Source organism: Macaca nemestrina, chromosome X (assembly GCF_043159975.1).
Source record: "Macaca nemestrina isolate mMacNem1 chromosome X, mMacNem.hap1, whole genome shotgun sequence".
NCBI classification, from domain to species: domain Eukaryota; kingdom Metazoa; phylum Chordata; class Mammalia; order Primates; family Cercopithecidae; genus Macaca; species Macaca nemestrina.
Genome location: NC_092145.1, coordinates 150,936,295 through 150,951,621, shown reverse-complemented (window position 1 = coordinate 150,951,621; position 15,327 = coordinate 150,936,295). Strand labels below are relative to the sequence as shown.

The window sequence follows — 15,327 nt, the reverse complement described above, 5'->3', positions numbered from 1 at the left end:
ATAGCTTCCACATGACCTGTCCACCTCCTCCTGCAGACCTTGTCAAGACAGTGCACACACTATACCCTCTCCTTCCTTTTATATTTCTTTAGTTGTTTGCTTGTTTGTGACAGGGTCTCATTCTGTCGCCCAGGCCAGAGTGCAGTGGTGTGATCTCGGCTCACTGCAGCCTCTGCCTCCCGAGGTTCAAGAGATTCTCCCACCTCAGATTCCCAGGTAGCTGAGATCACAGGTGCATGCCACCATGCCCAGCTAATTTTGTATTTTTTTGGTAGAAATGTGATTTCACCATGTTTGCCAGGCTGGTCTGGAACTCCTGAGCTCAAGTGATTTGCCTACTCAGTCTCCCAAAGTGCTGGGATTACAGGTGTGCGCAACCGTGCCCGGCCTCCTTCCTTTTAATTGAGGGGAAAAGGTGCTCATCAGATGCAAGGAGTTGAACTGTCATTGGACTGCAGGGCTGTGGGATCTTCCCAAAGAACTGTTACCTCTTTTTGACATATTTTCAGATATTCCTATTGACTCTTACTGATAATCGTCTCTTCTTAGAAAAATCATGTTGTTGTTTTTAACTTTTCTTTTACCATGTATAAGTCCGTAACAGACATACCTGCCTGCTGACTATCGTAAGTACTCAGTGATAGCTATTTTCTTGTGGTTGTTGTAGCTGTGATTTAACAAGAGGGCATATATCAGTCTAGAAGGAACCAGACCGTGCACCTGACTTTTCTCCTGTTCCTGAGGCGTGCAGCTCTCAAGGCGTTTCTCAGTGGGTCTGTCTTTTCGTGCTTTCACATGTGAACCAAGGGAAATAATAGCTGCCTTGTTGGCTTCTACCTCATAGGCCAAATATCAATAAAACAGCTAGTTTTGTTTGCACAGAACAGGCCTTCAGAATGTTCATCTGTATCATGAATAAAACATCTTAGCCTCTCTCAGAAGGGGAACAGAAGAAGCGCCTCTCCCTTTTCTCCAGGTGAGGGTGATTTGGGCCACGCAGAACGCTGTCCTGGAGCTGGGCTTGGAGACGGTGCCCTTCTGCACTCAGCCGAGTGCTTAGTTACTGTGTCGTGGAACTAGCTAGGTCAGGGTGGCACCGTGCCCAAGGTGGCTGCTGGCCGACACCTGTGCACAGCACTGCGTCTTCACCCTCGGGCTTCCTTGTGTGCAGACATGCTCTGCAGGCTCAAGAGCTTCTCCTCCTTCTGCCAGGAGCGTTTAGCAAGCCTACCCTGAATTCCTGTCGAGTCCTCCCATGTGGCCAGCTGTCCCACGGTGTTCCCATGGAGCGGACCTTGATACCAGGAGGGCCCCGCAGTCCTTTGCCCTTTGCAGCATCTCAGAATTCTGTCGTTGTGAGTCCCTTGGTGACTCTTCTGCTCACCATTCAAGGCAGGTGGGAGAGAGGCAGGCTCAGACAGCAAGAGGAAACCCAGAGAGGCCTGTGGGCAGCTTCTGGGGGCCTCAGGCTGATGAGACACGTGCCCCCGGGCCTTGGGCCCTGGGTTTGTCTCTGTGGACCCCATCGGATCTCTGGTGGCATCAGGGTTTCCATCAATAAGTTGTGGGACCAGCCCACAAGTTGCCAGTGTCTTCAAGGGTTGGCCAGTACCCCGGCTTTCATCCTGGTCCTCAACAGGCTTGTTTGTCTGTCAACAGCAATCACTGCTTGAGAAGCAGAGAGTCCTGATCCAGCAGCACGAGGACGCCAAGGAGCTCAAGGAGAACCTGGACCGCCGCGAGCGCATCGTCTTTGACATTTTGGCCAACTATCTGAGCGAGGAGAGCCTCGCGGACTATGAGCACTTCGTGAAAATGAAGTCGGCCCTCATCATCGAGCAGCGGGAGCTGGAAGATAAAATCCACCTTGGTGAAGAGCAGCTGAAGTGCTTATTCGACAGCCTTCAGCCTGAAAGGGGCAAATAAGAGACCGGTCCCCCGTGGAGGAGAGGGGCACGGGGCTTCCGAGCTCCAGCTCCGTTCCCAAGGATACTCGCGAAGACCCCACCCGTGTTCATGCCCTGGAGACTTCTCTTATAGCAAAGAGGCTGTTAGAAAAGCAATAACTTTTGTGTTTGTGTGGGATGATTTATTTAATTTTTTAGTTTCCCTTTTGATTGCTGAGAGCCATTTTCCTTTACACATAACTACATCTGACACTAGGCTCTGCCGGATGTGAGTTTCCACTGCATGGGCTGTGGGCTGGGCCTGTGGTGCATGCCGAGTGGTCACTGTCAGTGGGAAACCCGTTGTTCCTCCCGTCTTCAGATGCTGAGCCAACTGCTTGGACAGCGGCCAGCACGTCATGACGTGCATGAGAGGGGGACCCTGGTGCGCATCTTCTCTTGTGATTCATCCAGGCATGGGCTGCCAGGTTTTGTCCCTGCTCGTTCAACAGTGTGAGCATTTGTCTCTGTTATCTAATGATGTTCTCTGACCCAGCAGAAGTCGTCATCATGATGATGATAATTTATTAACTTTTTGGAAAGGTGAATAGTTTCCTAATGGTTAAAAACCAACTGTGAAAGGAACAACCTGTGTGGTTAGGTTCACTCATTCTAAGATTAAATTGCCACTTAAAGAAATAACGTGCATGCTTTAAAAAACACAGTCACGCATCAAACAGGCAAATAGCTTTAGTCCTTCTCACCTAACATCACAGTTTTTCTGCAAAGTAAAATTTTTCGGTTAAGAGTGTGTCCAGTAGTAATGTGCTTGTTAGCTCTTCCTCAAGACTAACAGAATATTTTTTCAGTTGCTTTCCCCCCATGTATTTTGTATGCATATGGTTGTCCATCATAATTGGCTACTTTTCCATTGTTTCCTCCTTAAGTCATTTAGCGTGGCATGAGGGCCACATTCCATGTACGGGAAGACCCCTTCCTCTGGCTCTTCAGAGGTCCCGTGGACTACACAACTCCTGGGCTTGATCTTTTTCTGCCATGAAGTTTAAAGATTCTCTATCCATTTCCTTGATTGAAATGGCAGGATTCTAAAGAGAGCCTGGTTTATTAAAACACTGTCATGCTGTCAGTTTCCAATTGACAAGTCACAGACTGGGAGAAAATATTTGCAAATCATGTATCTGACAAAAGGTTTGTGTCCAGGATGTACAAAGAACTCTCAAACTGGATAGTAAGAAAACAGCCCAAGTGAAAAGCAGGCAAAAGACTTGAATAGACACTTCACCAAAGAGCATACACGCGTGGCAAACAAGCACACGAAAAGACGTTCAGCCGCCGACAGCTTGGTTATAATTTATAACTTACTTATTTTTATCTAATAATTGTAGATTCAGTGTATTTCTTCAAAAAATGTTTAATTAAATGCATGTTAATGGTGAGTGAATCCTTTGGGTGACTTCGTGTTTAGGCCGTATTAGGGCATTTGTTGGATCAACAGATCATTTTAATCCTGACTTCCCCTTATTCCCATAAAAGATGTTTTCCAGTGAAATGGAGATTTCATTTTGTCAGCAACAGTGACCACCGCCTTACCAAAGCAGACACGTGCGCGTGCACAGACGCACACACACAGATGTCTTAAAAGACTGGAATCCACACTGCCTGAGCCAGAGGGGCCGTGTTGGCGGTAATGCCTTCTATAGAGCCAAGTCCAAACTGGCAAGCTCAATGATGCAGGCAATAAACAGCCTTTCTGGCAGCCTACCAATGCCAGAAGGATAAATGTCTTTCCAAAAGTGTGTATTCCTGTTCAATTAAGCTCTTGCTAACTTGAAAACTCTCTGTTCTGCCAGCGAAGCTCCCTCCTCCTCTCCAGCTGGTGGTCACTCGCTGTGAATGGTGGTCAGTCTGAAAAGGTGAGGCTAGCTGTGCACTTAGCCCCATCTTTCTCCCTCAGGGAGAGGACCCAAGGAATTTCAGAGAATTTTGTTTGACAGAGCTTTTACCTGTTATTCTTTGCCCTCAAATACAGTATTGTGGTCATTTTGATATATGTGTGAAATGTGAATAATCCAATTTGTGTGTCTGTACTCAGCCTTTTGATGTCTTTTTAGGACTTCCTCTTCTACATAGCAATACATAGTGCTCGAGTATCCTTGTAGCAAAGCACATAGAGTCAAGTGTCCCGTCAGTTCCCCTGTTTGCCTCTGAAATGTCTGGTTAGTGGGGACCCAAAGATTCTAGTGAGTCAACATCCATAACTCTGTATCTAGTTGTATTATTCATAGAAAAGCAATCTGGTGCTAATGGTTGGCCCTGGTGTTCTTGGGTGGCAGCTGCTCCTTCCCCTTCTTGTAGCGTGGCTGTGGAGGGCTCTGCCTATGGGAGGTGGCCTGTGGCTTGTATCCTTCAGTCCACTGCAGCAAATGTGTGTAGATTTCATGCTCGACACTTACCACTCACCTATCAACAGATCATCCTGCTTGACTGTAACAAAATAAAGTGTCTCTTCAAGTGAATGGAGCATGTCTTTGATTTACCTACCTTACAGCTTTTGTAAAAAAAGAATATCCTCACCATATGTCAGATTCTTAAGCCATCTGAGTAAACTGTGGGATTGATTATATATGTGTAATTTATTTACACTAGTCGGTTTGTAGTAAAGAAACAGGGACCGGGTCGCATCAGTTAGCTGGTGCCCCAGTAATGCTGTGTAACAAACTATAAAATGTCAGCAATAATCTGTGCAACAAAGTATTGACTTAGCTCATGAATTTGTAGATGAGCTAATTCAGCCTAGACTCTGTGCTGTGTGCCTCTCCTCTTCCTTGTGGGACCAGCAGTATGGCTGAATGTGTTCATGGCAGGGGCACAAGACAACACACCCTGTCACAAAGGGGCTTCTCCTGGCTTTGTCCTGTCATACCTGCTAACCTTCTGGCAAAGCACATCTCCTGGCCAACCCCGGCATCAAAGGGGTGGAACAGGCTCCACCTCTTTAGTGGAGGAACCACAAATTCACGTGGCAGACTGTGGACACAGGGAGGGATGAAGAATTGAGGCTTTCCATGGGCTCCGTCTTGCCCGCCCCCTAATGTCTACTGATATGGGGTGGCACCAAAGCGGCTGGGACCACGGAGTCAAGTTGCCTGGAGCAAAGCCACCTCTGTCACTTCTTAGTTGTGTGGCCACAGCAAGTAACCCAGCCTCTGTAATTGGAGATGGGCTGCTGTGAGGTCAGATGAGTTGATAAATGTTCGTGTGCTTAGATGCCATGCTTGGTTCACAGCACAGCTGCATAAGCTATGAATACAGCTCTCATCCTGTTGTGCACCTGGAGGAAACACTGTCTCTGCAGTCAGAATAGATCCGCCTGCCAGAACCACCCGAGAGATAGATACGGTTGATTTCTTTTAATTGGTAGGATTAGAAATGTTTCTGCTAGGAAGCAGATTTGTGAGACCTGAAGGTTAGGTATCAGGGTTATGGGAAAACATTTAGGAAAAAAGACACAGTCTTGCTCTGTCTGTAGCCCAGACTGGAGTGCCGTGGTGCGACCATGACTCACTGCAGCCTCTAACTCCAGGGCTCAAGTGATCCTCCCACCTCAGCCTCCCAAGTAGCTGGGACTAGAGGCACACTCTCTACCACACCTGGCTAATTTTTTATTTTTGCAGAGACAACATCTTGCTATGTTCCCCAGTCTGGCCTCAAACCCCTGGCCTCAAACCGTGCTCCTGTCTTGGCCTCCCAAAGTGCTGGGATTGCAGATATAAGTCACTGCACTCAGCCCAGTGTTAGGTTCATATGTGTTTTCTTGTGTTTGTTTAAACTCCCTTTCTATGACTGTCAGATTTTTTTCTTTTTCTTTTTCTTTTTCTTTTTTTTTTTTTTTTTTTTTTTGAGATGGAGTCTCGCTCTGTCACCCAGGCTGGAGTGCAGTGGCGTGATCTCAGCTCACTGCAACATTCACCTCCCGGGTTCAAGTGATTCTCGTGCCTCAGTCTCCCAAGTAGCTGGGATTACAGGTGTCCACCACTATGCTCAGCTAATTTTTGTATTTTTGGTAGAGATGGGATTTCACCATGTTGGCCAGGCTGGTCTTGAACTCCTGACCTCAAGTGATCCACCCAGTTTGACCTCCCAAAGTGCTGGGATTACAGGCATGAACCACCGCGCCTAGCCTTATGATGGTCATATCTTAATTTATATGTTTAACCTCTTGTTAAAATTTGGGCTATAAAGTAGAGCAGGTTCTGTGATTCTTTCTAATGTTTTCTAATAGTCAAAAAGTGGAAACAGCTCCGATGTTTATCAGTAGGAGAATAAATAATGATAGTCTACTATGTACAATAGAATACTGCTCAGAAATACAAAGGCATAAATTACTGAAACACACAAAATATAAGAATGCATCTAAGAAACACCGTGCCAAGTGGGAGACAGCTGAGGTAAGAAGAGTGCCTGCGGCAGGACTTTGTTTATGTGAGGTTCTAGAATTGGCCAAATTGTCTGTGGTAGAAAATATCAGTCATAGTTGCCTCCAGAGGGGGAGGTGGGCACAGGGTACTTGGGGTGAAGTTCATGTTCTGCAAATGGATAGGGGCATGAGTTACTCAGGTGTTGGCTTTTGTCAAAATCCAGCCATCATACACTTAAGATTTGTGCATTTTATGAAAAAAAGAAAAAAATAAATATTGAACTGCACTTCATGCTGTGCAGGCTGATGTGTTTAGGGAAGAATATACTGATGTCTGCAATTTGCTTTGAAATGCATAAAAAATAAGATGGGTGAATGGGTGGGGAGAGATGAATAGGTGTATTGATATGTGATAGGCACAGTAAAACACTAATGGCAGAAAGTTCGTGGTGAGTATATAGGTGTTTACTGTAAAATCCTTTCAACTTTGCTGTTTGAAAATGTTCATAATCAAATACTGGGAGAAAATATACATCTCACCCTTCCTAAGAGCCTTCCAGATGATCTGTCTGCTCTTAGGTATTCACAGAAAAGATGCAAAAGCCATTTCCTGGGCATATAGTTCACTTATTCTCTTGTTGGTGTATTCATATATAGTTATTAATATTCTTTCTTTCTCTGTTTACCAGAAAATTATAATATGGTGTATTAATTCATTCTCTCATTGCTATAAAGAACTACCTGAGACTGGGTAATCCATAAAGAAAAGAGGTTTAATTGGCTCACAGTTCCACAGGCTGTACAGGAAGCATGGCTGGGGAGGCCTCAGGAAACTTACAGTTATAGCAGAAGGTGAAGAAGAAGGAGTCACATCTCACTAGGTTGGAGCAGGAGGGAGAGAGAGAAGGGGGAGGTGCTACACACATTTAAACAACCAGATCTCATGAGAACTATCATGACAACAGCAAGAGGGGAATCCATTCCCATGATCGAGTCACCTCCCACCAGGCTCCTCCTCCAACATTGGGGGTTACAATTCAACATGAGAATTGGGCAGTGACACAAATCCAAACCATATCATTCTGCCCCTGGCCCCTCCCAAATCATGTCCTTCTCACATTGCAAAGTACAATCATCCCTTCTCAACAGTTCCCCAGTGTTAACTCATTCCAGAATTAATTCTAAAGTCCACAGTCCAGAGTCTCATCTGAGAGAAGGCAAGTCCCTTCCACCAAAGAGCCTGTAAAATGAAAAACAAGTTACCTCCAACATTCAGTAGGGGTACAGGTATTGGATAAATAATCCCAATCCAAAGTGAAGAAACATGCCAAAACAAAGGGGCTACAGGCCCCACGCAAGTCCAAAACCCAACACGGCAGTCATTAAATCTTAAAGCTCCAAAATAATCTCCTTTGACTCCATGTCTCACATCTAGGCCATAGTGATGCAAGAGGTGGGTTCCCAAGGCCTTGGGTAGCTCTGCCCCTGTGGCTCTGCAGGGCTCAACTCCCATGGCTGCTCTCAAGGGCTGGCGTTGAGTGCCTGTGGCATTTGTAGGTGCATGGTGCAAGTTGTCAGAGGATCTACCATTCTGGTGTCTGGAGAACAATGGCCCTCTTCACAGCTCCACTAGGCCATGCCCCATTGGGGACTCTGTGTGGGGGCTCCAACCCTACATTTTCCCTCTGCACTACCCTAGCAGAGGTTCTCCATGAGGGCTCTGCCCCTGCAGCAGACTTCTGCCTGGACCTCCAGGCCTTTCCATACATTCCCTGAAATCTAGGCAGCAGCTCCCAAGCCTCAACTGTTGCCCACTGCACACCTGCAGGCTTAACACCACGTGGAAACTGTCAAGGCTTATGGCTACCACCCTCTGGAGCAGTGGCCTGAGACATATCTGGGGCCCTTTTAGCCAAGACTGGAGCTAGAGCAGCTGGGACACAGGGAGCAGTGTCCTGAGAATATGCAGGGCAGTGGGAGCCCTAGGCCTGGCCCACAAAACCATTTTTCCCTCCTAGGCCTCTGGGCCAATAATGGGAGGGGCTGCCGTGAAAGTCTCTGAAATGCCTTGGATGGATTTTCCCCCATTGTCATGGCTATTAACATTCAGCTCCTCTTATGCGAATTTCTGCAGCTAGCTTGAATTCTCCCCGGAAAATGAGTTTTTCTTTTTTACCACATGGTCAGGATGCAAATTTTCTAAACTTTTATGCTCTGCTTCCCTTTTAAATATAAGTTCCAGTTTCAGATCATCTCTTTGCCCACGCATATGACCATCCTGTTAGAAGCAGCCAGGTTACATCTTGAACACTTTGCTGCTTAGAAATTTATTCTGCCAGATACTCTAAATCATTTCTCTCAAGTTCAATGTTCCACAGATCTCTAGGGCAGAAGCATAATGCCTCCAACTTCTTTGCTAGCACATAACAAAAGTGACCTTTGCTTCAGTTCCCAGTAAGTTCCTCATCTCCATCTGAGACAACCTCAGCTTGGACTTCATTGTCTGTATCACTATTGGCATTTTGCTCACAACAATTTAACAAGTCTCTAGGAAGTTCCAACCTTTCCCTCATTTTCCTGTCTTCTAAGCCCTCCAAACTGTTCCAACCTCTGCCTGTTACTCAGTTCCAAAGCTGCTTCCACATTTTCAGGTATCTTTATGTCAATACCCCATTCCTGGGGTGTTGATATAATTCTGTATTAATTCATTCTCTCATTGCTATAAAGAACTACCAGAGACTGGGTAATTTATAAAGAAAAGAGGTCTAATTGACTCACAGTTCCACTGGCTGTACAGGAAGCATGGCTGGGGAGGCCTCAGGAAACTTACAATCATGGCAGAAGGCAAAGGGGAAGCAGGCCTGTCTTACATGGCCAGAGAAGGAGGAAGAAAAGAGAAGGGGGAGGTGCTACACACTTTTAAACAACCATATCTCCTGAGAATTCACTATTATGAGAACAGCAAGGGAGAAATCCACCCCCATGATCCAATCACCTCCCACCAGGCCCCTCTTCCAACACTGGGGATAACAATTTGACATGAGATTTGGGTGGGGACACAAATCCAAACCATATCATAAAGTGTGCATGAAGGACTTCAAAGGGATGTTAAAACATTTATTTGTTATACATGTGCATCAGGCAAACAGGAAGTTTTTTACAAATCCCTGTATATGCTCTTGCCCCTTAAAACCCTGTTTGACGTGTGGTGTCATCCAAGTTTCATGTCAGTGTTCGAAGTTAATATAATCGCTGCTTGCTTTGCTGAGTTGCTTTAACATATCTGGATATCATCTTTCTGTGTGTAGAGAGTATACCCAGGTGCCTCTGGGTTTTTTTCTCAAATATTTGTTGAGGGTATCCTCAAACCCCTGTGCTCTTTGGATGTTGGATCTTTGCTCTGAAGACAGGAAAAGGAGTGCTGAGACAGCAAAGGTGACTGGAATGCCAGGAGCCTCACCTGGCTCAGAAGAAGCCCCCAAGGGCAGCAACATCCTTGATGTGGTGAGCTGAAAGCCAGCGCTCCCTAAAGATCTGTGGCCCCTGAATGGATGAGTTCCCTTGGCGTCTTGCTATCTTTGTGATCCATTTCAGTCAAAGATGTGTGAAAAGCATTCACACATTCAGTTGTAACGTGCCCTACTGTCACTAAACCTCATACCATCAATTTTATAAAGCTCTTTTAGTGAGACCAGCCTTGCAGCAATTGCTCTATATTTGGGAAAGCAAAGATGGATATTACCACAAAACTGCCCCATTCAAGAGTTTTTTACCTACATGATAATTTTGCCTTCTCCCTGTGTTCCCTCTTTTCATAGGATTTCACCTACATATCTGTGTGTGTGTGTGTGTGTGTGTGTGTGTATATATATATATATTTTTTTTTTTTTTGAGACAGGACCTCACTCTGTTGCCCAGGCTGGAATACAGTGGCACAATCACAGCTCACTGTAGCCTTGATCTCTCTGGGTTCAGGCAATCCTCCCGTCTCTGCCTCCCAAGTAGCTGTGACTACAGGCGTGCGCACCCTCACCTGGCTAATTTTCCTGTTTTTTTGTAGAGATGGAGTTTCATTATGTTGTCCAGACTGGTCTCGAACTCCTGGGTTCAAACAATCCTCCCAAAGTACCGGGGTTACAGGTGTGAGCCACCCTGCCCAGCCTACATATTAATTTTGCTTTTGAAAAGGAAAGTTCAGCCAATGAGAACTGGGTGTTGAAAGGATCCAGAGCTTAAGATGTGCACATTGAGATCCCCAGCCTGGTAGTAGAGACTCCATCATAAGCCTGGAGTGTTTCTCCACTGACTTGACACAAGTACATCCAGCTGCTCTATCTCAATGGCCAGTTGATTTAGAGCAAACACGTCCTGTGAAGGGATTTTTAGACACTTTTGCTGTATTGCAGTTCATTGTGTAGGCATTTAAAAAGAGCTCAAGAATATGTAGGAAAAAATGCTTCTAAAAATTCTTTGTTTCCTATGGCATTTCCTAAGTTTTAGACTTTAAACTTTTTCTTCAGAGAGGAATTTATTTTTATACAAGTGACACTTGATTACTCAGCAGGATACACTTAAACAGCTAAACATTCTACCAGAAGACTGATGTCCTTGTTCATATCCAATCATATATAAATACTGGCCCATGAACAAAACTGGAGAGATGTGTGACCCTTTTTTTGTTTTTTATTTTTAAAATTTTATTATTATTATTATTACTATTATTATTATTATTATTAGGTGGAGCCTTGCTCTGTTACCCAGGCTGGAGTACAGTGGCACGATCTTGGCTTACTGCAAACTCCGCCTCCCAGGTTCAAGTGATTCTCCTGCCGCAGCCTCCCGAGTAGCTGGGACTACAGGCACGTGCCACCACGCCCAGCTAATTTTTGTATTTTTAGTAGAGATGGGGTTTCACCGTGTTAGCCAGGATGGTCTCGATCTCCTGACCTCGTGACCCACCCACCTCGGCCTCCCAAAGTGCTGGGATTACAGGCGTGAGCCACCGCGCCCAGCCCTATTTATTTATTTTTTATGGCCCATTCTAATCAAAGGAAGAAGAAAAAAAAGAATACAGCACGCAGGGAGAGTTTCAAATGCGAAAAACCCTAAGCGTGAACATTTTGTTTACATTATTCTGCTTGTGCAGAATTTTCAGTCTTAAGCTATCCCCTGTAGAACAGATATTTGGAACTAGAGTACTTTTTAAACTATTACTGGCATGAGCCTTTCTTCTTAAACTGATTCAAAGGAATCAAACTATTAGCAAATATTACATGTTGTCTTAGTCCGTTCAGGCTTCTATAACAAAGTACCACAGACTGAGTGAATCATAAACAACACAGAAATTGATTTCTCACAGTTCTGGAGGCTGGAAATCCAAGATCAGGGTGCCACTGTGGTCAGGTTCTGGTGAGAACCGGGTTGCTGGCCTGGTTGTATCCTCACATGGTGGAAAGAGCAAAGTAGCTCTCAGGCCTCTTCTTATAAGGGCACTAATCCCATTCATGGGGAGTTCTGCCCCCATGACCTGATTACCTCCCAAAGATCCCACGTCCTAATACCAGCACACTGGTGTTAGGATTTCAACATCTGATTAGGGGATAAGGGGGCAAACATTCAGTACATAACGGTTGTCAACTTTTTAGCATATATAAGAAAAGCATGTTTCTTCTTCTTCTACTTCTTCTTCTTCTTCTTCTTCTTCTTCTTTTTTTTTTTTTTTTTTTTTTTTTTTTTTTTTTGAGAAGGAGTTTTGCTCTTGTTGCCCAGGCTAGAGTGCAATGGCGCGATCTCGGCTCACTGCATCCTCCGCATCCCGGGTTCAAGCGATTCTCCTGCCTCAGCCTCCTGAGTAGCTGGGATTACAGTCATGCGCCACCGTGCCTGGATAATTTTGTATTTTTAGTAGAGATGGGGCTTCACCATGTTGGTCAGGCTGGTCTCGAACTCCTGGCCTCAGGTGATTCACCCGCCTTGGCCTCCCAAAGTGCTGGGATTACAGGCATGAGCCACTGCACCTGGCTTCTTCAATGCTTTTCTAAGTTTAATTGAAAAAGAAACCAAAATGGTGTTTATGAATTAGAAGGGAGAGATGTAGATCTTAATGTATGTGATAGCTATAACCTAAAGGTTGCAAGGAAAGGACACACCTAGTGGTAAGGTTGCTACATTCCTCTGGAAGTCATGAAATATTAATTCTGAATAGGCTATGGGCAGGGCACAGTTGCTCATGCCTGTGATCCCAGCACTATGGGAGGCCAAGGCAGGAGGAATCGCTTAAGCCCAGGAGTTCGAGACCATCCTGGCAGCATGGCAAAACCCCATCTCTACTAAAAATACAAAAAAATCAGCTGGGCATGGTGACCTGCACCTGTAGTCCCAGCTACTGAGGAGGCAGAGGTGGGAGGATTACTTGAGTGCAGGAGGCAGAGGTTGCAGTGAGCTGAGATTGTGCCACTGTACTCCATCCTGAGCAGCAGAACCACACCCTGTCATAAATAAATAAATAAATAAATAGTTTTTTCAAAATAGGCTATGAAATGCCTGTGTATTGTCATCCCTAGAACAACCACTGAAAACTGTACGAAGAGGTTCAGACAACTGAATAGATAACTTTTGACCTTGCTCAGATAGCCCAAAAGAGGGCAGTAGAAGGGAAGCCGCAACCACAACAACAACAACAACAACAACCAGAAGAAACAAAACAAATATTAAAATAGCAGACCTGCCCGGGCACGGTGCCACACGCCTGGAATCCCGCACTTTGGGAGGCCGAGGCCACAGGATCGCTTCAGCCCAGGAGTTCAAGACCAGCCTGGAGGACATAGGGAGACCCTGTCTCTAAAAAAAAAAAAAAAAAAAAAAAATTAGCTGGGCATGGTGAAATGTGCCAGTGTTCCCAGCTACTAGGGAGACTGAGGCAGGAGGATCATTTGAGCCCAGGAATTGGAGGCTGCAATGAGCTATGATCACACTACTGTGGCGACAGAGTAGACCCTGTCTCAAAAAAGACTCCAACCTGGGCAACAGAGTAGACCCTGTCTCAAAAAAGAAAAATAAATTCTCCAAATACTGTTAAAAAAAAAAAAAAAAGGAGGAAGTGGCTATTTCTGCTCTCCACATGAAAATCTGTTATATGACAACAGTTGGAGATCATCAAACACTTGGAGCCCAGTGGGAGCGAGACTGTACAGCCACCTCCCTCCAAGCTCAGATTGGCCCTCCTGCCTTCTGCCGCAGGAGGGAACTGGTGGTCTGGTGATTATGGGGGGTGGCCGTGAAGCGGGTAATTTGGAACATCGGATACAGATTCTCAGGCACTATTCCTACTGACAGTCCCTCTGTACTTCCCCCACTGACACCCCCCTCCCTGCAGAGGCACCTGGTACCACAAAGAGTCTTGCTCCCAACAGGTCTGCATCTCAGCCTTCTGGTCTACCAGGACAGCTGGCATTTGTCTATCACCTTTCCTGCTACCAGGATCTTTTTGGTAAATCATCTGCTATGTTCTCTGGGGGTCAATGCCTCTCTTAAGCCGTTTCTGTCATTTTAGTGGGCTTTGAGGAGAGGGTGCAGGTAAAATGCATATGTGCATTACTTTTTTTTTTTTTAAAGATAACCAATAGTCAGTGCAGAAAAGCACATAAACTTGTCACATTGTAGGACACTGAAGAACAAGAGAGATCACATAGAATTCCCCAGCCAGTCAGGAGTCCAAGACCAACCTGGCCAACATGGTGAAACCCCGTCTCTACTAAAAATACAAAAAATTAGCCAGGCATGGTGGCGGGCACCTGTAATCTCAGCTACTTGGGAGGCAGGAGAATTGCTTGAACCCAGGAGGCGGAGGTTGCAGTGAGCCGAGATTGCGCCACTGCACTCCAGCTTGGGCAACAAGAGCAAAACTCTGTCTCAAAAAAAAAAAAAAAAAAAATTCTCCAGCCAGACATGGGCAGTGTGTTAGTGTCCTATTGATGCTGTAACAAATTACCACAAAGCTAGTGGTTTAAAATGCCACATTTACGCATTGCAGTTGTGAAGGTCAGAAGTCTGCAATCTATCACACCGAGCTAAGGTCGAGGTGTGAGCAGGGCTGCGTTCCTTTCTGGAAGCTCCAGAGAGAATTGGTTTCTTGCCTGTCTAGTTTCTGGAGGCCGCCCCATTCCTTGTCTCACGGCCCCTTCCTCCAGCCGCAAAACCAGCAGTCTAGCGTCTTCCGGTCTCTTCCTGACTCTCCTTCTATCATCTCATCTCCCTCCCTGACCCTCTTGCCTCCCTCACACAAGAACCCTTGTGATGACACTAGCCCACCTGATTAAGCCGGGATCATCTCCCCATGGCAGGATCCTCAATTCCATCACAGCCGCAAAGCCTGTTTTGCCATGGAAGGCAACATAGCCACATACCCCCTTCCTTCCTTCCCGCCCTCCCTCCTTCCCACCTTCCTTAAGGACCTCCTTCCCCCCTTCCTCCCCTCCCTTTCTCCTTCCCTCCCTCCTTCTCTCCCTCTTTCCCTTCCTCCCTCCTCATCTCCTTTTTCCTTTTGCTTTTTTTAAGGAAACGGAATTATATAATACTATTTTTGAAATCTGCTTTTTACTTAGCAGTATTGGGAATGTTTTCCTTAATTATTCTGCAGCACAGTATTGAATTTTGGTGTGATATCCCATTATAAGGATATAAAATGGTTTGCTGAACGGTTCTCTAAGTGTGGTTTTAGGATTTTGCCTTTTTGTCCCAGTTGTAACCTCAGTTACAGAGTTCATTGGGTGTGCCTTGCACTTAGATCTTTGCACACATCTCTGCTCATTTGCTCAGAATAAATTCCTTATTATGGAAACCCTGTAAGCAAAGGAGTCCAGTGGGATTTTGACTTCCGTGCAATGTTTAGTCCTACATACTGGGTAGCCGGCATCGTTTGCCTTTTGGCAGCCTCATTTCTTACACAGGTTCCATTTGAAGCTGTCCCCAATCTTAGCAGGTCAGTTTCACACACCAGGAATC

At 45.6% G+C, this 15,327-nt stretch overlaps 1 protein-coding gene across 6 annotated transcripts in view; it reads left to right on the top strand.

The window, feature by feature from the left end:
- Nucleotides 1–4,423, top strand: part of LOC105478107 (shroom family member 2) — a 164,505-nt gene extending 160,082 nt beyond the window's left edge. For 3 of the 6 annotated variants that reach the window (XM_011735095.3, XM_024791648.2, XM_024791645.2), the window contains one exon: nucleotides 1,660–4,423. In XM_011735095.3, the coding sequence (XP_011733397.1) occupies nucleotides 1,660–1,926 (267 nt within the window). In that variant the 3' untranslated portion in view covers nucleotides 1,927–4,423. The remainder of the gene's footprint in view (nucleotides 1–1,659) is intronic. The other 3 variants (XM_024791642.2, XM_024791643.2, XM_071088879.1) reach the window with 1 other exon arrangement.
- Nucleotides 4,424–15,327: the final 10,904 nt, after the last annotated feature.